The sequence below is a fragment of the Mobula birostris genome, chromosome 1 (assembly GCF_030028105.1).
Source record: "Mobula birostris isolate sMobBir1 chromosome 1, sMobBir1.hap1, whole genome shotgun sequence".
In the NCBI taxonomy this organism is placed as follows: Eukaryota; Metazoa; Chordata; class Chondrichthyes; order Myliobatiformes; family Myliobatidae; genus Mobula; species Mobula birostris.
Window position 1 is genome coordinate 23,767,242 of NC_092370.1, and position 24,685 is coordinate 23,791,926.

General features: G+C 40.6%; 1 protein-coding gene across 1 annotated transcript in view; it reads right to left on the reverse strand.

The window, feature by feature from the left end:
- Window positions 1–262: 262 nt before the first annotated feature.
- ebag9 (estrogen receptor binding site associated antigen 9) overlaps window positions 263–24,685 on the reverse strand; it is a 34,399-nt gene continuing 9,976 nt past the window's right edge. The window contains exons 2-6 of the mRNA XM_072252775.1: window positions 19,801–19,879; window positions 11,664–11,825; window positions 10,282–10,389; window positions 9,205–9,296; window positions 263–4,454 (exon numbers count right to left, since the gene is read on the reverse strand). Coding sequence (XP_072108876.1) covers window positions 4,334–4,454; window positions 9,205–9,296; window positions 10,282–10,389; window positions 11,664–11,825; window positions 19,801–19,879 — 562 coding nt within the window. The 3' untranslated portion in view covers window positions 263–4,333. The remainder of the gene's footprint in view (window positions 4,455–9,204; window positions 9,297–10,281; window positions 10,390–11,663; window positions 11,826–19,800; window positions 19,880–24,685) is intronic.

Consider the following 24,685-nt stretch of genomic DNA (forward strand, 5'->3'; position numbering starts at 1 on the left):
AAGGAAAGCAACAATGTCCTTTCTTTGGGCAATCAAAACTGGGCAAAATCTAAAAACAAATTTACTTATTTTTCAGTAAATTCAAACTAAAATACAAAGGAATTATCACAAAATGCAGATGGTTTCTGCCAAGGGAAAAATAAAGGTAGATAAAAAAGTTTCACAAGCAGATCAAATGGACATTTGTTACATGTTTAACATCTTGAAATAAGTTTCCTCTTTTGCCCAACTTATATAATAGAACAAAGACCACGAGTTTTCAATTGCCCTTTTTAATACTGTACAATAATTTAAACAGGTATTTTACAGATTTATAAAAAATTATACAATTTACATGACTTATTATAAAGGTTGCTAAAAGTAATGTAGAAAAAAAACTTGTTTATGACAAAGAAAACTATTTCTAATGATCAATGATTACCAGATTGACAAGTGATTTATATTCTTAGAGTGACAAAAGATATTTGATGTGACCATGTAGTATTAGATTTGCAGTCTAAAGCCAACACTAAAACTTCTGAATAGCTCTGGATACAAAGAATAATTTTGAGTTTTGCAATATTTTCACCAAATTCAATACGAGTGTAATATATTTTAATTACCCGCTGAATCAGAATAAAAGATAGTGCAAGATGTTTAACTGCAAACTGATTGTACACCTCACCAGAGTCCTTCACTAAATCAGTGACAATCAATGCCTGACATGGGAGGCATTAATGAAAGTGTGCACAGGTGATGACATCATCAACTGACAATTGTGATAACCATGAGACACAGCAAACCAAACTTCGTAACTGTCTGCTCCACCTTAATATATTCATCTTGAGCAATGGCTTTTGCCTGTTAATACGTGCTGCGAGAGGTTGCTGGGAAGTGAATGACATTGCCTGATTTTATTGGTGAGAAGCCTCCTCAACAATGCATTGTTACTCTGAAACAACTCTACTGTGTTCTACGCCAGATTCTTAATTAACTAGTCTGGAAAGAATTGCTCAAAACTCAAGAGTAGCTGCACAAACCTTCAAGGATGACTGCTTTCAGAATTTTTTTTTAATTTAAAATTTCTCAGATGCAATTTCCTCCATGATGTATAGGAAGAGGATGAGTGTGAGGTTCAAGGTCCTGGCTGAAGCATACATTAAAACAGACTGTGATATTTTAGCCTACTTGAGGGACGATTTTAGGCTTGCTACTCTGAGGTCATTTAGCATTAGTACACATAGCTGTGCAAACTTGGTCAATAAAACGTACAACATGAAAATGAAACTGATGGAAAGGGTAGGGATGGATGTTGGTGGTAGGGGTTATGGAGGCAATTGTAATTGCAGCAGCAAAGATGCTAGGTGTTGTATTGAACAGGATTGTGGACAGTGTCCTGGATGTTGATAGCAACACAGAATAAACCAGGCACGATGGAATGGTGCAGCAGACTCAAAGGGCCAAACAGCCTAATTCTGCTCCTGTGTCTTATGATCTTAAACAGTTCATATATACAAGGAAGGCTTTCAAATGAAAATGAACTTGTGAAGCATAAGAATGTGAAGTATCTAGCAAATTAGCTAGTATATTACGTTCCAAGAGTAGCAAATTTGAAAATGTTCCACACACTAACTTGTTACTTTTCCCAAGTATAAAAGTGGCCTTAATATCATCAATCCCACTAGGGAACTAGGCAGAGCGAATTTCTTTAGTAGAGTTATTTCAATAAAGCTTTTGCTGGTTTGAATGGGCTTAGGACAGCATATGAGACATAACCACCCTGCCATCCGCTATATTAAGTGAGCACAGAAACCGATGGGTTAAAAGATTCGACTGCTGAATCAGAGTTTGGGCAGACGAGGTTAAACAAAAATAACAGAAATTTATAGGCAAGAAAACACATGGATATCACGCGCGTTGACTACCAAGACTAATGAATGGATATCAGAGAAGAAACACAGCCAAGATAATCTGTTTACTCAGAGCTGAAATTAGATTGGGGACGGTAGGGAATAGGGCCAGTAAAGCTGTCAATGTGTTTGGAGAAGCACTTTATGAGGACACTAATAGGAGTTATTTCAGTGCATCTAGTTTGATAAAAATAAAGTCAGCTGAGGCAGCAGCCAGTATGTGGAATAGTGACAAGACCGCTCCTTGTTCAGCTAAAAGCATCAATTCTAGTTGGTAAGGAAGACCTGAATAATAGACAATATCTTGACAGTTTAATTCAATTCTAGGCTATTGTTGAACAAAGTACCAAGGAATATGGACAAATCAGTCGAGGGCAGGGGTTCCCAACCCTTTTTATGACATGGACCCGTACCATTAACTGAGGGGTACGTGGACTCCAGGTTGGGAATCTTTGGGCCTTACGTAAGGAGCAATCTGGGTTTTTTGATGGTAACAGGACTAGTGACTTGTTCAGATGCCCAGAAATGATATGCCAGATGCAAAGGTCAGTACTTAGTGATCCAAAATCTGTATGAGGAAGAGAGCTCTAACTATACACTTGATGGGCAATGGTAAAGCCAACACAAGTTAGTTCAGCCCTAACAGAAGGGCTGAACTAACTCATGTATATTAGCTTTATTATTTTCCAATTTACAATTTTATAATTAATGCTTTACAGTTTTTGTTAGATTATATTTCTATCTGTAGGGCAATTTTTATAAATTTGATAAATTCTCTTAATAAAGTCATTTGTTTTTATATCAACACATCAGATGACAATATTACCAATTGTTAAATAATGAAAAGTCATTACCCAAGCTATTGTTTCCTAGTGAGTGACATTATTCATTGATGGTTTCTGCTCCTATTTCTGTGCTGGCTTTAGCTCTGCTGGATGCATACAAACTACGCAAAGGCCCTAAAAAGACATTATTTAAATAGCCAAATATCTTGTCTAGTAGGTGACAGGCATGAATGGATGTGTGAGGTATCCGTAAAACTGCAGCAGAATCAGCAGGGAAAGACCATTAAGCCAGACTCAAGTCTAGTGAACCTTGTATGTTAAATTATTTTCAATGCACTATAGTGAATTACATTTTTGCTTTGGGAATTTTGTCCAAAAAAATCTGAATGCACAGAATAGTAAAACATATCTAGGCACCTCATTTATGAAAAAAAAACCTGGTATGCTCATTGCCAGTAAATTGAATCATAGTTGTAGACTAAGCACCTTTTAATCAGCACATTTCAAGATGTGGACTGGAATAGCAATATAGCATAGGTTTAAAAATGATTCTGTTCTAGATATGGATCAGGCAGCAGTTTCACCATATTTTTCACAATATTAAAAATATTCTTTCACTTTAGATTACAGAGTTCATAAGACTATCATTAGGTGCCTACTCAGAGCAGAATAAGGATAACTTTCATTTAAGGTACAAAATTGCATTCAAGGCAACATGTCATTTTAAAGCAATTAAAAGAAATATGAAAAACAGCTTAACAAAAATAAGCACAAGCCAATTTGGCCGGCTTCCTAAAAAAAACATGGCTGATGCTGTGGAACAATAAATTATGTTAAAATTTCAAATCTTACAGCAGTGTCAATTAACTAGATGCAAATACAGACACACATCAAGCTTCATAATAGTTACATTCTCATTGCTCCTGCAGAAATAGTATTTTAATCTGTACAGTAATCAACCAAAATGCTAACTTCCAAAATGCCAAAAGTAATGACTTTATCTTTTTAAAAAAACTGAGCTTCTGTAACGGTCCTATTTAGTTTCTAGCTAGCAACTTTGAGATATTTAAGCAGATACATATAAACATATTTAGTTTTCTTTTTGTACCTACCATTCTCTCAAGAATCTGTTTAGAAAATATATACAACACTAACTCTGATATTTTGATAATTCCTTGATTTCATTGGTAATATCTTATTGTCTAACAATAGCAAAACTAAATGATGATAAGTAAATCTGGACAGTCAAAGGAACGGACCAACACTTTTTAATGTTTAAATATAATTTCAAATGAAAGGTATTTTACATATAGATAAATTATGCCACACAACTACAGATATTCCTAATATTGAACCTGAAGAACTACTGTAAATAATCTACCCAGATTTCAGATGCTGATAAAGTACTGCATTGAACAATGCAGTGATTGGACACCTGACAAAAATATGTATACACTGAAAAAAAATCCCTCATCTCAATGATTTCCAGTAATCCAGAAAGATTTCCAAGCATCAGGTGGTGACAGGCAAAACTGAAGCTGTACTGATCAAATGCACAGCAATAGCAATTACTTAAAAAAACATTCTTCGCCAAAATACACCGGTCATAGTTACCACAGGAGGTAACATACTGCACTTGTCCTGATAGATCACTTATAGTTATGAAAGTTTTACAGCAATTTTGTTCTGTTCCTTTCTCAGTAATCTTTGTGCATCCTTTTCTATCTTCTTCCTCTGTTGTTCAGCTGACCTCTTTTCTCTCTCAGCAAGCTTCTGCTGCCTGAGGGTTGGGGAATAACAGGAAGAGTAGAAATTTACACAGGTGAGCAACATTATGCAGAAACAGGAAAGTTAATTAAATGGCTCAACTGGCAAAAAAACTCAAGGAGAAAGCCTCAATACTAGTGAAATATTATGTTGCATTGAATGAGACAACTAATATCAAAGCTAATCTGACTTCAAGACTTCAAGCACAAATTATATTCAACATACGCAAAAATTACTGATTAATTATTTTTCATTCTTAAAAGTCACCTGCCGAATATACAAGTTCAAACTCTGGGACTACACCACAGATCCTACTCCTTCATCACCTTTGGGAGAGATGTCTTTTTTTTTAAAAAAAGCAGGATATTCCATGGGTTACACAGGGGTTCAGTTCTCAGAATCCATTGTTAACCAAAAGTTCCAAAAAGTTGGAAATATTGTCAACCGAGATTGCAAAGGTTGCACTGGTAGCTTAATTACGTAAAGACTTTAGTTAATTTTAGATTATAATTAGATCTTACTTTGAATTAATTTGTCTAATTCTGTACTACAAATCCAAGACATGCCAAATCACAGAAACTGCAACTCTGTGTTTAACACAATTATTCTTATGGTTCTGATCAAAAAGATCTGAAACCTCTGCAACTCGATCCTCAAACTTCCTCAGTGGAAGGCCACAGTCTTTGCAGATCAGAAATAACACTGCTGATAATCAACGGCAGTGCATCTCAAGACTGTGTGCTCAGCCCACTGCCCTACTCTGTCTACACCCATGACTAGGTGGCAAGTTCCATATATAAATTTGTTGATGACACAACTATTGTTGGTAGAATTTCAGATGGTGATAAGAAGGTGTACAGGAGTGACATAGTTCCGCTGGTTGAGTGTTGTAGTAGCAACAACTTTGCACTCACTGTCAGCAAGACCAACGAATTGAATGTCGACTTCAGAAAGGATAAGCCCAGGGCATATACACCGGTCCTCATCAAAGGATCAGTATTGGAAAGGGTGAGCAATTTCAAGTTCCTGGGTGTCAACATCTCTGAGATTCTAACCTGGATCCAGCATATCCATGCAATTACAAAGAAGGCACGACAGCAGCTATATTACATTTAGAGTTTTGGGAGATCTAAAATGTCACCAAAATTTCTACAGATGTACCATGGAGAGCATTTTATCTGGCTGCACAACCATCTGGTAGTGGGTGGGGGGAAAAGAGGGGCACACTGCACAGGATCAAAATAAGCTGCAGAAAGTTGCAAACTCAGTCAGCTCCATCATGAGCACTAGTCTCCCCAGCATGCTGACTGGACATTTTCAAGGAGCAATGTCTTAAAAAGGCAGCATCCATGATTAAGGACCTTCTTCACCTAGGATATGCCCTCTCCTCATTGCCACTATCAGGGAGGAGGTACAGGAGCCTGAAGACACACATTCAACAATTCAGGAACAGCTTATTCTACTCTGCCACCAGATTTCTGAATGGACAATGAACCCATGAACACTACCTCACTAACAACAAATTTCACAACATATGCCAGTGATAATAAACCTAATTCTGATTCTGAAATTGCTTGATGACAGAATGTAAGACCAAAGCTTTACCAAAGTAGCTTTACTAATACTTTTGTAGTAGTAGTAAGATACTTTAGCTTACAAGCAAAGTAGTTTTACGAATCCTTTACTGCATTAATGACATAAAAAAGGCCAAATCACTGATGGTTTGTGCTGGAGATATGCTGAACATGTGCTGTACAAGCTCCAGACACAGATATTAGAATTGTTCAGTAGCCTTTTGAATGCTATAATTCTTAATCATTTACAAATGAATCCCTAGTGTACAAAGCAACTACCTTAATTGTTTTTTTTAAAAGTTCTGTGGAATTCAAATAATCTCAGCTATTGAAGCCAATCACAGAATATTAAACAGTTTTAGTTTCACACTGCTAAACTGATATTTTAAACTAAGGACAAAGGATAAACAATAAAAGGCCAGGAGGTAAGGCGACAGCATTCTAAATGAGATGCACTGAACGGAAAAGGAAATAGTGGTAAAGATGTACAATATTCTGAAGGAACAGAAGAAGTGAATCTAATAAACGCAAGAGATTCTGCAGTTGCTGGAAATCTAGAGTAAACCATACAAAATGCTGGAGGAACTCAGCAGGTCAGGCAGCATCTACGGAAAGGAATAAAGAGTCAACATTTTGGGCCAAGGCTCTTTGAAATGATCAGTAACAAAGAATATAGATGGTTAGTATTTATATCAGTACATCTATGAAACAAAAATATTTTTAAAATGCAGCTAAACAGTAGGATGCAAAAATAAATTCAAAGTACTGGAGCACAACACAAAACCACAATAAAATTATAAATTCTGATAAAAAAAAAGCCTATTCACTACAACCATCTTGATCACCTTACACTAAAATAGACTTTGTTTTAGTTGTGCTTTCTTGAAAAAATTGTGTATAATTTATGTTTCCTTATCAGTCACACCCCAACTTTCTGCTTTCCCCTCTCTCCAGGACTCTCTGGTCCATTCTCCTTCCCCACATCTCCCCACCCCCTGGTGTTTCATAGAAACATAGAAAATAGGTGCAGGAGTAGGCCATTCGGCCCTTCGAGCCTGCACCGCCATTCATTATGATCATGGCTGATCATCCAACTCAGAACCCCTCCATACCCCCTGACCCCCATAGCCACAAGGGCCATATCTAACTCCCTCTTAAATATAGCCAATGAACTGGCCTCAACTGTTTCCTGTGGCAGAGAATTCCACAGATTCACCACTCTCTGTGTGAAGAAGTTTTTCCTAATCTCGGTCCTAAAAGGCTTCCCCTCTATCCTCAAACTGTGGCCCCTCGTTCTGGACTTCCCCAACATCGGGAATAATCTTCCTGCATCTAGCCTGTTCAATCCCTTTAGGATCTTATATGTTTCAATCAGATCCCCCCTCAATTTTCTAAATTCCAATGAGTACAAGCCCAGTTCATCCAGTCTTTCTTCATATGAAAGTCCTGCCATCCCAGGAATCAATCTGGTGAACCTTCTTTGTACTCCCTCTATGGCAAGGATGTCTTTCCTCAGATTAGGGGACCAAAACTGCACACAATACTCCAGGTGTGGTCTCACCAAGGCCTTGTACAACTGCAGTAGTACCTCCCTGCTCCTGTACTTGAATCCTCTCGCTATAAATGCCAGCATACCATTCGCCTTTTTCACCGCCTGCTGTACCTGCATGCCCACTTTCAATGACTGGTGTATAATGACACCCAGGTCTCGTTGCACCTCCCCTTTTCCTAATCGGCCACCATTCAGATAATAATCTGTTTTCCTATTTTTGCCACCAAAGTGGATAACTTCACATTTATCCACATTAAATTGCATCTGCCATGAACTTGCCCACTCACCCAACCTATCCAAGTCACCCTGAATCCTCTTAGCATCCTCCTCACAGCTAACACTGCCGCCCAGCTTCGGGTCATCCGCAAACTTGGAGATGCTGCATTTAATTCCCTCATCCAAGTCATTAATATATATTGTAAACAACTGGGGTCCCAGCACTGAGCCTTGCGGTACCCCACTAGTCACCGCCTGCCATTCTGAAAAGGTCCCGTTTATTCCCACTCTTTGCTTCCTGTCTGCTAACCAATTCTCCACCCACACCAATACCTTACCCCCAATACCGTGTGTTTCACCCTGGAACTAAAGGAAATACACTTCACCTCACCCCTCACTACCATTCAGGTACTTAAACAGCCCTTACAGGTGAGGCAGAGGTACATCTAGCCTTGATTACTACATTCAGTACTCGCAATGTCGCCTCATCTACACTGATGAAACTAAGCACGTGCTAGGAGGCTGCTTTGCAGAGCACCTGTGCTCTTTTTACACTGCCATCTTGTGCTTCTAGAATTTGAATTATCCTTCCCATTCCCACCTTATCCAGTCTTTCCTCAGCCTTTCTTTGCCACACACAAATCCGGGTAAAATGATCTTATATTCCACTTGTGCAGCTTGCAACCTAATGGTATGAATATCGAATTTTCCAATTTCAGGTAATCCACATACCCAGTGCTCTACACACACATCGTTTTCTTCTCCCTTTTGTTCATCCCTAGTCTCTCCATCCACCTAGCTCCATCTGCTCAACCTATTATTCCTGCCATCTCTCACCTTAACCTTTGACACCCTTACCAATCAGGAACCCATCAACTTCCGCTTTAAATATACCCAAGACTTGACCTCCACGCTGTCCGTGGCAATGAATTCCACAGATTCACCATTCCCTGGCTAAAGAAATACTTTATCTCTGTTCTAAAGGGAAGTCCGTGTATCCTGAGGCAGTGCCCTCTGATCCTAGACGTCCCCCACTATAGGAAACATCCTCACTTCACCCAAGCCTTTCAATGAGATTCCCCTCTAAGCTCCAGCAAGTACAGGTCCAGAGCCATCACCATTCCCATCCACTTATAACCTCCAAACCTACATCCCAGACCTCTATGTACTGTCCTATATTGGCAATCTTCCTTACTCCCTCAATCCCGATGCCGAATCGTGACACCCAATCAATAACTTACACCTTTTGCCTCCATTGATGCTGCTTCACCTGAGTTCTTTCAGCATTTTGTTTTCTGTTCTCTCCAGGCTGTGGATGCACATTGCGGTTCAGTATTTTACAAGCTACATTTAAATACGATAAGCAATGCCATCCAACTTCCTTCAATTGCACATAAAGAAGAAGAAACAAAACTGGTTACCTCAGCACTTCTTCTGCCTCCCAAGTGGCATCTCCATCCTCTTCCCAGGCATTAGTATTTTCTTGCCAAGTGTCAAAATCTCCCAGTTCAGCCTACAAAGAAAAAAGCAGATTATGCAAGTATTTTTTTATGAAACCCAAAACTACAATTCATATCTCTTATTCCACTTTCTTTTACTCTCCTTTCTTAAGGTGACCAAATTTGAAACAATTGGCCACTTGTCACAAGATTAAACTATAACATACAAAGAGATTTACTTCCCATGTTCAAAATATACATCTCTGTGTCAAATAACCCAGATTTTTAAAGAAAACGAAAGAAATTCACTTTCAATTCCAATTACTTTGCTTTACTACATTTAGAAAGAGCAGAAGGACAAATATACAACAAACTTTAAACAGTTAAAAGAAATTCAGAACTAGGATACTCCTGCTCGGAATAACAAGCAATACACATAAAAGTTGCTGATGACCACAGCAGGCCAGGCAGCATCTCTAGGAAGAGGTACAGTCGACATTTCAGGCCGAGGCCCTTCGTCAGGACGTCCTGATGAAGGGTCTCAGTCTGAAACGTCCACTGTACCTCTTCCTAGAGATGCTGCCTGGCCTGCTGCATTCACCAGCAACTTTTATGTATGTTGCTTGAAATTCCAGCATCTGCAGAGTCCCTCGTGTTTGCTGCTCAGAATAACTCTTGGTTTATGTTATCTATGCACAGTACAAAAATGACAACAAATTAAAAGGATTATATGCTTTTACTGAGTCATGTTAGCCACAGTAAACATGAGGCAATGTACAATGCAGTGTGGGAGCGACAAACCAAGTCCACAAGGATGAAAAGCACATACACTTGAAAGCCCACATAAAACAAGAGGTCCTTCCACACATCGGAGGCTGATACAACTTACCACATGATCAATCGGCCCACAAGCACACGTACCGCATTCTCACAATGAATCCACTGCAGTCATTTAAAAGTCTACTCTTCTAAACATTGAAGCATATTGCTAGAATCACTTATTTTTCTTATAACACATTTGGGAAAAAGTTGAAGTGAAGAGGTCCTCAAATTACTTACTGTTGGCTGACTGAATGGGATTTCTTGCGTAGCTGCTAATCTACTTGAAAACCCCATGGTGTCATCTGGGATTCCAAAATGTAAAGGTTCTTTCTTCTTAATAATAATCTAGATTGGATTAAGCATAAAAATACTGAATAAAATAGGATTTTAGTAGTTTTTAAAATACATACACTTGTCAATGAAATATCACAAAAAGCAGCCTCCCTGCCATTGACTGACTACACTTCCTGCTGACTCCAGGAAGGGCAATCATCAAAGACACTTTCACCCTGATCATTCGGACTTCTACCCACCCCCCTCCCACCCTGCCCCATTCCACCAGGCAGAAGATACAAAAGCTTGGTAACACACACCCCCAAGCTCAGGGGCAGCTTCTAACCCATTTTTATAAAACTCTTGAACAGACCTCTTATACAATAGAGATGAGCTGTTGATCTCAAGATGAAGGATCAACTTTAATAACCATATATATTTAGGAATTTCCTGTCGTGTGTTGGCACAGCAAAATAAAACAGCAACGTTTAACAATTATATAGAATTATATAAAAAGTAAAGTTAGAGATTAAAGTACAAATATGGAATAAAATGTGAATAAATCCATCAATACCAAGATTTATTTACATTTTAAGCAGCATTATAAAAAATGGCTCAAGGTGTTCAGTGATGAGCAGTGACAAAGGTAGTAGATAGAGGGGGGTTGGGAGGGCTAACTAGAATGGTGAATCAGATTAACTGCCTTGGGGGAAGAAACAATTAAAATGCAATGAAGTTCTTGTTTTAATAGCCTTATAGCACTTTCCAGAAGGGAGCTTTTGGAAAAGGCAGTTTGCTGGGCAAGTAGTGTCTGCAATGACACTTTCCAGCCTTGTTGGTGCCTTTATACTTTGTCTACCTGCATTCTGTTAATGCCCCTTGTACTACCCTGATATACTTTTGTTTAGGATATATTTAGAATGACCTGTATGGCTAGCAAGGAAAAAAAAACAAATGTTTTCCACTGTAACACAGTACATGTAATAAACCAAATAGCAAAAGAAAATGTTTGAAATTTTACAGTCCCTTCCTAGCGTGTCACACCAGACAGTCAGCCATTCTCGTCTGGCGTGTAGTGTCAGGATTGGTCTCCTTCCGGATTAACCGGGTCACGATATGAACGTTCCTGACTTGACCCTTGTTTTTTACGAGACCGAGTGGCTAGCTCGACGCTCAACCCGGCACGGATGGAAAACGTGCTCGGGGTTGGCCCGACTTGGATTCAAACTCGGGAGCCTTTGCTCTGAAATCCGGCGCTGATGCCACTGCGCCACCAGCCAGCCAGTAATTTTACAGTAATTTTCATGGAAATTTCATGCAGCTTTTTTAAAAATAAAAACACTCACCTTTTGAGGTTTTCGGATGTTTGGTGTCATATCCTTAAAATAATCAGGTTCTTCAGGCTCTCCAGGGCCATTTTGTTGTGTTGTCAAATTGCCATTACCTCCTTCAATCCTAATACTGGTTGGACCATCTTCATCCCAGGAGCTCCATTCTTCTACTTCAGGCTTGGAAGGTATACAAAAAAAAGCACACACTTTAAATTAAAAACAAATCGCAAACTCTAAATAAACCTCCTCCTTATCATGTGATCAGAAAACTTTCTGATGTTGAAACCATAGTTTCTCCACAAAGATTTCAATAAATGGAACACTGCTTTGAAAAATTAGGGAGAAGTTAGCTCAGTGAAATAGTAGCTATTCAGTTCACCACCCCCATTCCTCCAAAGCTCTGGTATTCCACTGGCACTTTTCAGAATCAGGATCATTGGACGGATTACAGCAATACATTACAGGATTACACATCAAAGTTGCTGGTGAACACAGCAGGCCAGGCAGCATCTCTAGGAAGAGGTACAGTCGGCGTTTCAGGCCGAGACCCTTCGTCAGGACTAACTGAAGGAAGAGTTAGTAAGAGATTTGAAAGTGGGAGGGGGAGGGGGAGATCCAAAATGAGAGGAGAAGACAGGAGGGGGAGGGATGGAGCCAAGAGCTGGACAGGTGATTGGCAAAAGGGGATATGAGAGGATCATGGGACAGGAGGTCTGGGGAGAAAGACAAGGGGGAGGGAACCCAGAGGATGGGCAAGGGGTATAGTCAGAGGGACATAGGGAGAAAAAGGAGAGTGAGAGAAAGAATGTGTGTATATAAATAAATAACAGATGGGGTACGAGGGGGAGGTGGGGCATTAGCAGAAGTTAGAGAAGTCAATGTTCATGCCATCAGGTTGGAGGCTACCCAGACGGAATATAAGGTTTTGTTCCTCCAACCTGAATGTGGCTTCATCTTTACAGTAGAGGAGGCCGTGGATAGACATGTCAGAATGGGAATGGGATGTGGGATTAAAATGTGTGGCCACTGGGAGATCCTGCTTTCTCTGGCGGACAGAGCGTAGGCGTTCAGCAAAGCGGTCTCCCAGTCTGCGTCAGGTCTCGCCAATATATAGAAGGCCACATCGGGAGCACCGGACGCAGTATATCACCCCAGTTGACTCACAGGTGAAGTGTCGCCTCACCTGGAAGGACTGTCTGGGGCCCAGAATGGTGGTAAGGGATCCACATCCCATTCCCATTCTGACATGTCTATCCACGACCCTTACCACCATTCAGGGCCCCAGACAGTCCTTCCAGGTGAGGCGACACTTCACCTGTGAGTCGACTGGAGTGATATACTGCGTCCGGTGCTCCCGATGTGGCCTTCTATATATTGACGAGACCCGACGCAGACTGGGAGACCGCTTTGCTGAACGCCTACGCTCTGTCCGCCAGAGAAAGCAGGATCTCCCAGTGGTCACACATTTTAATTCCACATCCTATTCCCATTCTGACATGTCTATCCACGGCCTCCTCTACTGTAAAGATGAAGCCACACTCAGGTTGGAGGAACAACACCTTGTATTCTGTCTGGGTAGCCTCCAACCTGATGGCATGAACATTGACTTCTCTAACTTCCGCTAATGCCCCACCTCCCCCTCGTACCCCATCCGTTATTTATTTATATACACACGTTCTTTCTCTCTCTCTCCTTTTTCTCCCTCTGTCCCTCTGACTATACCCCTTGCCCATCCTCTGGGTTTCCCCCACCCCCGTCTTTCTTCCCGGACCTCCTGTCCCACGATCCTCTCATATCCTCTTTGCCAATCACCTGTCCAGCTCTTGGCTCCATCCCTCCCCCTCCTGTCTCATCCTATCATTTTGGATCTCCCCCTCCCCCTCTCAAATCTCTTACTAACACTTCCTTCAGTTAGTCCTGACGAAGGGTCTCGGCCTGAAACGTCAACTGTACCTCTTCCTAGAGATGCTGCCTGGCCTTCACCAGCAACTTTGATGTGTGTTGCTTGAATTTCCAGCATCTGCAGAACTCCTGTTGTTTACGTTACAGGATTAGCAAGGACTGGGAAAGACATAATTGAGCAACAAATCTAATCCAATGTTATAATAAAAAAAACAGCATTACATTAAGGACTCCCTTATCAGATTATACTCTCTTCCAAAAAGGAAAAACCTTCTTTCAAAGTCCATCGCAAAGAATGTCAATTTTAAACATGTTATTCCCAAAGAAATACCACACACTAAGTTCTGTTGTCATCCTGCACACCTCTCCTACCCATAATCAAAGCAAAGGATATCAATCAATCAATATGAAAGGTGAACAAATATTTGTGAAAGAATTTTCATTTGTAAGAAATGGCTAACTTTGTGACATTTGCAAATCACTGGTAAATAATAAAGCTGTATGATACAATTCAAGATGAGTTATTACCCCTCAAACATCAGGCTCTTGAACCAAAGGGGATCACGTCACTCAACCTCACTTGCACCATCATTGAAATGTTCCCACAACTCATGGGCTGGCCTTCAAGGACTCTTTATCTCATGTTCTTGATATTTATTGTTTATTTATTTATTTTTGTATTTACACAGTCTGTTGTCTTTACACACAGGTTGAACACCCACATTGCTGTTCTCTTTTATTGATTCTCACATGGATTTACTGAGTATGCCGACAAGAAAATGAATCTCAGGGTTGTATATGAAGACATATACATACTTCAATAATAAACTTACTCTGGACTTTGAAAAAGAGTCACAGTAACACAGCACAGAAACAGGTCCTTCAGCCCAACTAGTCCATGCCGACCACAGGAGACATTTGCAACTGCTCATCTCAGTTGCTGGTGGTAGGCCCATAAACCCCCGTCACCACCCAAACCCCTGCTCTTGGTGTACCTAACAAAATGCTTCTTTAATGTTGCAAATGTACCCAACTCAACCACTTCCTCAGACAGCTTGTTCCATTTACGTCACTACTCTCTGTGTAAAGAAGTTAATTCTCAAATCCTTTTTAAATCGCTCCTCTCTTATCTAGTATCTAGGCTCCCAACCCTAAGGAAAAGACTATGACCATCCACTTGATCCACACCCTTCATGATTTTATAAACCTTTACGAGATCAGGTCTCATTCTTCTCTGTCCAACGAATAAAGATCCAGCGTGGCCAAACTCTCCCTAGATCTCAAACCCTCTAGTGCAGCCAGCATCCTCATAAATCACTTCTGCACCATCTCCAAATTGACAATATCTTTCTTACAACACGGTGACCAAAACTGTACACAGTACTCCAAGTAAGGCCTCACCAACTGCAACAAAATGTCTCTACTCCAAAGCTCAGTACCCTGACAAATGAAAACTAGAGTGCTAAAAGCCTTCTTCACTATTCTGCCCACTTTCAGTGAATGGTGCACTTGTACTCCCAAGTCTCTGTTCCATAAAACTTATCAGTGTTCTGCCATTTAATATTTAAATCCTACCCTGTTTTGAATATCGAAAATGTTTCACCTCACATTTATCCAGGCTGAAATCATTTGCCACTCCTCAGCCTATCTCCCTAATGAATCAAGATATCTTTGCAATTCAGAGCAACCTGCTTCACTATCAACAAGACCCCTTACTGTGCTATCATACTTAATTGTGCCATATTCATTTATATCCAAAATCATAATGAATAAAATAAATCCAGTTCAGTGGGCAAAAACGTCCTGTTAATGAGAGGCCAGGGAGAATGGCCAGACTGGTTCAAGCTGACAGGAAGGTGAGAGTACCTCAAATAACCATGCGTTACAACAGCTGTGTACAGAAGGACATCTCTGAACGCACAACACGTCGAATCTTGAAGTGGATGGACTACAGCAGAAGACCATGAACATACACTCAGTGTGTGTATATAAAAGCTTTTTTCATGTATGTAAAGATTCAAATTTTGCAAGCTCAAATACAAGATTATTACCAAGCAAGTATAATTTTCAAACTTTGCCACATTAAAGATATGGTCCTCAACAGACAAGCAGCTGCTAAATAGGCTGTTAAAAAGTTGGCAAAGAGAAATGTTGCTTAGAACACCAACACAGCAGGTAATTGCCTCATAACTACAACAAGTGAACTTCTCTCAGACACACAGCATGAATGCTGACTCCATACACTTCTCAGACAGACTGAACAAGGACTCCCAGAATTGAGAACACTTTTATCATATCAACTGATTCTGGCTTTCAGATCTTCACGTAACAAAACTTTGTATTTATTCTCCGCAAAATGCATTTACCCTGCAGCCTCCTGACCCGAGAGCCTAATGGTCACTGCAATGCCACCTGCAGATGATTCTGCAAGGTATTTGTCTCCTTTGTAAATGCCATTTTGCTGAGGAATGTCAAGAGCAACAATGGCAAATCTGAGTTAAGGGCTTCTATTCAGGGTTGGTTTTAAATAATGTGAATGAACAATTCTCTGTGAAAATTAATGATCAGACAATATTCATCTTCCAGCCATTAATAAAGGCATCTGTTAGTCTTGCGAGACCATGGATCTGCGCCTGGAAAGTCTTCACTCTCTAGGGCGCAGGCCTGGGCAAGGTTGTATGGAAGACCGGCAGTTCCCCATGCTGCAAATCTCCCCTCTCCATGACACCGATGTTGTCCAAGGGAAGGGCAAGGGCCGACACAGCTTGGCACCAGTGTCGTCGCAGAGCAATGTGTGATTAAGTGTCTTGCTCAAGGACACAACACGCTGCCTCGGCTGGGACTCAAACTCACGACCTTCAGGTCACTACGAATGCCTTAACCACTTGGCCACGTGCCCAGCCATCAGGCAACAGATAATACCAATAATTTCTTTGGAAACTACATCTAAGAGAAAACTCACACCATCTATATTAAGCCTCAATGGTTTAAATCATCTGGCTCCACAAAGTAGTTTAAGTAGCCAAATCGTGGAGATTCTTCAGCTCAAATGACCTTACTCCCAAGAATTTGTTACGTGTATTTTGTGTGTGTGTCGGTTGATGAGTGCATGGAGGAGGGAGGAGGGGGTGGGCGGGGGCAAGTATGTCTGGCCTTTGTCCAAGAATGGTTAATTTGTGGATACCATGAGCGGTACATGTTTCAACTTGCTTCAGTTTCATGGAATAGGCAAAAATATCATTGCTGTCAACTGCCAACTGAACAATACTGATGTGGAAAGTTTTGCAGGCTGGGCAATAATCAGAATCAGGTTTAGTATCACTGGCATATTTTGTGAAGTTTATTGTCTTTGCAGCAGCTTTACAATGTAATATATAATAATAGAAAAAAGACATGAATTACAGTAAGTAGATGTATATTAAATAGTTAAATTAAATCAGTAGTGCAAAAATAGAAATAAAAAGTAGTGAGGTAGCGTTCATGGAATCAATGTCTATTCAGAAATCAGATGACAGAGGGGAAGAAGCCGTTCCTGAGTCACCTTCATAATTTTTGTTAAACAGCTTATTTTATAGATTTTTCATATCCATCTTGTTCTTTAAAAATTACATTAAAAAGATTGCACCAGGTAACAAAAGCTGCTAAGCCTATCTATCTCCTGCACATAAAACAAGGATGCTCGGAATACCTAATCTGCTAGCAACACTCTGCTACTGACCTCTTATGAAGGGAACTGGAAAGCCCAGCTGTGCCGACATTCCCTAACATTTTACACCATTTCAGCACTGAAAACCCACTACATTTAATTTCATTGGAGATTTTAGCACTACAGTTTGGGTGGGCGGGGGGGTGGAAGAAAGAGTCAAAGTTCTTTCAAGTAAACAGTTAAAAAAAATTAAACCAAACCAAAATAAATTGTTAAATTTATATTTTAAAACATGTTGACTTCAATGTCTTTAATTTTTTGTTATTATTTCAGTGCTAATACTTGTCAAAATGACAAAGCTATTTAATTATTAAATAAGCCACACATTTGACAGGCAGTAGAGCAAGGGGATTAAGGTTTCCTCTGTCATAGAGACTCTACTGCCATCCAGATCACATAACTTGAAATCCAGGATGCTACAAGCCAGCCAAACGAGCAAGAACAGGAATGGGGAAATTAAGAGCAGCACTCCCCTTGAGCATGATTTGGCCAGCAGAAAATATACGAGAGAGAAGAAAAAGATAACAGCATGCAAACTAGCACAAAAGATGATAAATATAGTGGATGTTATAAAAAAAATTAACAGGAGTTCCTAATGAGTATGCACAAGGACAAAAAATGAAATAGGTAGACTTTAAGAAGGGGAGGCATGGAGACAAGTGTAGTGAAAGCAACATTTAAAATAATGTCATGGAATTAACTTTCAACAATGTTATTCCCAGTTAACATTTCTTGCTTTCCAGGCTGAAAAGCCTGTACTGGGCAACTCTACTGTGTCAGGAAACATGGAGCTGCTTCCATCAAAATAATTCTCCTTTTCCCATCCTACGGCATCTTAGATCACCCCACCAATCCACTTCCAACTCCAATTCAATCTCTCCAAGCATGGCTATTCTAAGCACCTTGCACGATGAGATATCGCTCTAGTGTTTCCCCTCCTTTCCTCAATACTTGCTTTCAACATTCAATGAGGCATTGGCACAAAATGGAATGAGATATTCCTACACAACTCACAATAATTATGAAATGAATCCAATCCTCATTCATTGTTCCTGATAGATATTTAATATGCTATGAAAAAAGTGGGAAGGGCAAACAACAGTTCCCGCCGTTTGTACGTTCTCCCTGTGACCGCGTGGGTTTCCTCTGGGTGCTTCAGTTTCCTCCCGCAGTCCACAGACGCACCGGTTGGTGGGTTAATTGGCAATTGTTCTGACTTAGCCATTCCAAAACACAAATTTTCTTCTTTTAAAACCATTCTGCTGTTGATTTACTCATTGTCTTGTTGCATCATCCAACTTGTATTAAGCAGCAGGTGACAGACTGCTACCCTGACATTCTCCTATAAAATGTCTTGATACAATTTTGAGTTCATTCTTCCCCCAATGATTGCAAGCTGTCCAGGCCCTGTGGCAGCAAAGCAACCCCAAGCCACGATGCTCCTTCCACTGTGCTTTTCAATTGGGATGAGGTTTTGGTGTTGGAGTGCGGTGCCTTTTTTCCTCCGAACACAGCAATGTACATTTCTGCCAAAAAGTTCAACTTTTGTCTCATCTGTCCACAGAACATTGCCCCAGAACGGTTGTGGAACATCCAGGTGGTCTTTTGCCAACTTGAGACATGCAATAATATTTCTTTTGGAGGACAGTGGTTTCCTCTGTGGTGTCCTTCCATGAACACCATTCTTGTTCAGTGTTTTTCTTATAGTGGACACATGAACAGAGACTTTAGCAAGTTCTAGAAATTTCTGCAGGTTTTTTGATGTTATACTTGGGTTCTTTTTCACTTCCTTCAGCATTGCAAATTGTGCTCCTGGTGTGATCTTTGCAGAACGCCCACTCCTAGGGGAAATAGCAACAGTACTGAGTTTCCTCCACTTGCAGACAATTTCTCTAACTGTGGACTGACGAACACTCAGGACTTTAGAAATGCTTTTGTAGCCGAGACTGATTATTTAAGTGGTCTACTCAGTATGTGTGTTATCAGTTTAGGCAGATTGTGTTTATCTATTATTGTGACTTAGATGAAGACCAGACCACATTTTATGAGTAATTAATGCGGAAAACAGGTAGTTGCAAAGGGTTCACAAACTTTTTCTTGTAACATTACATTCAAATTTTTATACTTTTCTATCAAGTCTCAGACTTCTCTTCCAGAAGGAATGTCCATACACAAGTTCATTTGCAAATTAAGAGAACCGTCAAAAGGCTGAAGTGCAAGAAATACCTGCATTATTCACTTTAACATAGAACACAGAACTTTGGACCACTCACTTACGTGTGCTCACTGAAGCATTATTTTAGCAAAGGCAACTTCATCCTGCATGTTTATCTTCAAAAAATTAATTCACTACCATTCATAATTGTGAAAAATATTAACATTTCCATAGATTCCAAAATAAGAATATTTAGCTCTGTGGAAAATTCTTTCTATTAAAATCAATTTAAATTAATTTGCAAATTCCTATCATTTACACCAAGTAACAGCAATATAAGCAATATATTAAGATTATTTCTGGGTGAGACTATTTTTCAAAATGGATACCTGTTTGGGAACAGATGAATAATCAACCGTGGTAGGCAAGGTTATTTGATCGCCACTCAATTTCCTACCCCTTCCAGACCTTGAGGAAAAAATAATGCAATGTTAGCATACCATGACGTGGAACATTTAAAACTCTCTAATAAAAAGTATTTAGAATTATTATTTCAATAGTTAATTTATTTAGAAATACACCACAGTAATAACCCCTTCTGTCCCAATGAGCCTGCACTGCCCAGTTATACCCATTAACCTACTAACCCATGTCTTTGAAATTTGTGAGGAAACCGGAGTATCCGGAAGAGACCCATGCAGTCACGGGGAGAACGTAGAAACCTCTTACAGACAGCAGCGGAATTGAACCTGGGTCACTGGCACTGTAATTGTACGGTAACCCCCATGCTAACAAATTTCCTATGTTTTTGCTTTGCAAACAACTAAAAGATGAGCTAGCCACGAGTGTTCAATAACATCACATGGAAGAGATGTCCTCTGGGATTGTGACAAGAATAAAAACATCTGCTACACTACAATAGGAGCAAGATAAAACTAAAGTTGTTATCATTACTTCAGCATCACGAGTTAGGTTAAATGATTAATTGCTTGGCTACAATTAAAACACTTTCAGGTGTGACTGCTATCCGGACATATAATTCAGAAACACAGAAAACCTACAGCACAATACAGGCCCTTCAGCCCACAAAGCTGTGCTGAACATTAGTTTACCTGAGAAATTTCCTGGGGTTTCCTATAGCCCTCTATTTATCTGAGCTTCATGTACCTGTCCAGGAGCCTCTTAAAAAACCATATCGTTTCTGCCTCCACCACCATCGCCGGCAGCCCATTCCACGATCTCACCACTCTCTGCGTAAAAAAACTTACCCCTGACATCTCCTCTATACCTACTTCCAAGCACCTTAAACTTGTGCCCTCTCTGTGCTCCCCATGTCATTGCTACAATTGCCAAGATCCTTTTCCGTAGTGAATACTGAAGCAAAGTACTTAATAAGTACCTCTGCTATCTCCTCTGGTTCGATACATACTTTTCCACTGTCTCACTTGATTGGTCCTATTCTCTCCTGTCTTATCCTCTTGCTCTTCACATACATGTAGAATGCTGTCCGTCAAGGCCTTCTCATGGCCTCTTCTGGCTCTCCTAACTTCTTTCTTAAGCTCCTTCCTGCTAGCCTTATCTTCTAAATCTCTATCATTACCTAGTTTTTTGAACCTTTCGTAAGCTCTTCTTTTCTTCTTGACTAGATTTACAACAGCCTTTGTACACCACGGTTCCTGTATCCTACCATCCTTTCCCTGTCTCATTGGAACGTACCTACACAGAACCCCACGCAAATATCCCCTGAACATTTGCCACATTTCTTCCATACATTTCCCTGAGAACACCTGTTGCCAATTTATGCTTCCAAGTTCTTGCCAGATAGCCTATTTCCCCTTACTCCAGTGAAATACTTTCCTAACTTGTCTGTTCCTATCCCCCTCCAATGCTATGGTAAAGGAGATAGAATTGTAATCACTGTCTCCAAAATGCTCTCCCACTGAGAGATCTGACACCTGACCAAATACATTTCCCAATATCAGATCAAGTACAGCCTCTCCTCTTGTAGGTGTAGCGGGGTAAGATTGACCAGTTAGACCTGCCTTCTGGACCCATCACTGATGTAAACCTTGTCCTTAATGTCCTTACCCCTTTCACTTACCCACATGGGTTTAACTGTAACACAAGCTTGACACCAAATAGAACAGGGGTCCCCAACCTTTTTTTGCACCGCGGACCAGTTTAATATGGACAATATCCTTGTGGTCCGGCCGACCGGTGGGGGGGGGGGTGTCCAAGTAGGGTTAAACTCACGTCAACATGTCTTTTAGTTAGGGTTGCCAACTTTCTCACTCCCAAATAAGGGACAAAAGTAGCAGTCACGTCCCGGGACACTTTACCCCAGGAAAGACTACCATGGCCATGCGTGACATGCGCATGCGCGTAAGTGCCAATTTTTTCCCCACAAATCGGTTTTGCCTTCATCTTCCCAACTATACTGTACATATATTATTTCTACTTTATATAGGCTGTGTATTTATCATATCATTCCTGCTTTTACAATATGTTAGTGTTATTTTAGGTTTTATATGTTACTTGGTATGATTTGGTAGGTTATTTTTTGGGTCTGGGAATGCTCAAAAATTTTCCCCCATATAAATTAATGGTAACTGCTTCTTCACTTTACGCCATTTCGGCACAAAAGGTTTCACAGGAATGCTCTACTTTAGCGGGGGAAATATGGGACAAGGGCGATTCTGTATGGGGCAAACCAATTTAGCCCAATATACAGGATGTCCCGGCAAATACGGGACAGTTGGCAACCCTATGTTCAAGATCAACAGTGCGTGACAGGGAATGAGGAAAGGTGCAGCTGACTCATATCGTTTCCTCACGGCCCGCTAGCACATACTTTGCAGCCAAGTGGTTGGGGACTGTTGAACTAGAACAGATACATTCTCTCAGAAGTACCCAGTTTAACAAGATGTCTGTAAATATTCATATATCAGTGTAGTGAGTACTATTTAAAAGATCCCAAAAATATCAAAATGGAAACAGTGTGCATACTATTTACAAAATGCCCTGCAGCAACTTACCAAGAATATTTCAGCATCACTTTTCAAACCTGTAACCTCTGGTACTTAGAGGAATGGAGTATTACAGGTTTCTCTTGCCCCTGATGTAATCATCAATACCCCCACCTATAATCCTAGGACTTTATATCTTCCATCATTTCGCGATTCTACTCAAATTCAGTATATCTACTGCTTTTTAGAAACGTAGAACATAGAAAACCTACTGCACAATACAGGCCCTTTGGCCCACAAAGTTGTGCCAAACATGTCCCTACCTTAGAAATTACTACGGTTACCCATAGTCCTCTATTTTTCTAAGCTCCATATACCTATCCAAAAGTCTCTTAAAAGACCATATTGTTTCCGCCTCCACCACCGTTGCTGGCAGCCCATTCCACGCACTCACCACTCTCTGTGTAATAAACTTACCCCGACATCTCCTCTGTATCTACTCCCAAGCACCTTAAACCAGTGCCCTCTTGTGGCAGCCATTTCAGCCCTGGGAAAAGGCCTCTGACTATACACATGATCAATGCCCCTCATCATCTTATACACCTGTATCGGGTCACCTCTCATCCTACGTCGCTCCAAGGTGAAAAGACTGAGTTCACTCAACCTATTCTCATAAGGCATGCTCCCCAATCCAGGGAACATCCTTGTAAATATCCTCTGCACCCTTCCTATGGTTACCACATCCTTCCTGTAGTGAGGCGACCAGAACTGAGCACAGTAGTCCAAGTGGGGTCTGACCAGGGTCCTATATAGCTGCAACATTACTTCTCGGCTCCTAAATTCAATTTCACGATTGATGAAGACCAATACTCCTTCTTAACCACAGAGTCAACCTGTGTAGCAGCTTTGAGTATCCTATGGACTCAGACCCCCAAGATCTTTCACATCCTCCACACTGCCAAGAGTCTTACCATTAATACCATATTCTGCCATCATATTTGACCGATCAAAATTAACCACCTCACACTTATCTGGGCTGAACTCCATCTGCCACTTCTCAGCCCAGTTTTGCATCCTATCAATGTCCCGCTGCAACCTCTGACGGCCCTCCACACTATCCACAACACCCCCAACCTTTGTGTCATCAGCAAACTTACTAACCCATCCCTCCACTTCCTCATCCAGGTCATTTATCAAAATCACGAAGAGTAAGGGTCCCAGAACAGATCCCTGAGGCAGACCACTGGTCACCGACCTCCATGCAGAATATGACCCGTCTACAACCACTCTTTGCCTTCTGTGGGCAAGCCAGTTCTGGATCCAAAAAGCAATATCCCTTTGGATCCCATGCCTCCTTACTTTCTCAATAAGCCTTGCATGAGGTACCTTATCAAATGCCTTGCTGATATGCATATACACTACATCTACTGCTCTACCTTTATCAATGTGTTTAGTCACATCCTCAAAAAATTCAATCAGGATCGTAAGGCCCTGCCCTTGACAAAGCCATGCCGACTATTCCTAATCATATTATACCTCTCCAAATGTTCATAAATCCTGCCTCTCAGGATCTTCTCCGTCAACTTACCAATCACTGAAGTAAGACTCACTGGTCTATAATTTCCTGGGCTATCCTTACTCCCTTTCTTGAATAAGGGAACAACATCCACAACCCTCCAATCCTCCAGAACCTCTCCTGTCCCCTTTGATGATGCAAAGATCATTGCCAGTGGCTCAGCAATCTCCTCCCTTGACTCCCACAGTAGGCTGGGGTGCATCTCATCGGTCCTGGCAACTTATCCAACTTGATGCTTTCCAAAAGCTCCAGCACATCCACTTTCTTAATATCTACATGCTCAAGCTTTTCAGTCTGCTGCAAGTCATCAATACAATCACCAAGATCCTTTTCCATAGTGAATACTGAAGTAAATTATTCATTAAGTACCTCTGCTATTTCCGCCGGTTCCATACACACTTTCCCACTGTCACACTTGATCGGTCCTATTCTTTCACATCTTATCCTCTTGCTCTTCACATACTTGTAGAATGCCTTGGGGTTTTCCTTAATCCTGCCCGCTAAGGCCTTCTCATGGCACCTTCTGGCTCTCCTAATTTCATTCTTAAGTTCCTTCCTGCTAGCCTTATAATCTTCTAGATCTCTAACATTACCTAGCTCTCTGAACCTTTTATTTTCTTCTTGACTAGATTTACTACAGCCTTTGTACACCACGGTTCCTGTATCCTACCATCCTTTCCCTGTCTCATTGGAATGTACTTATGCAGAACTCCACACAAATATCCCCTGAAC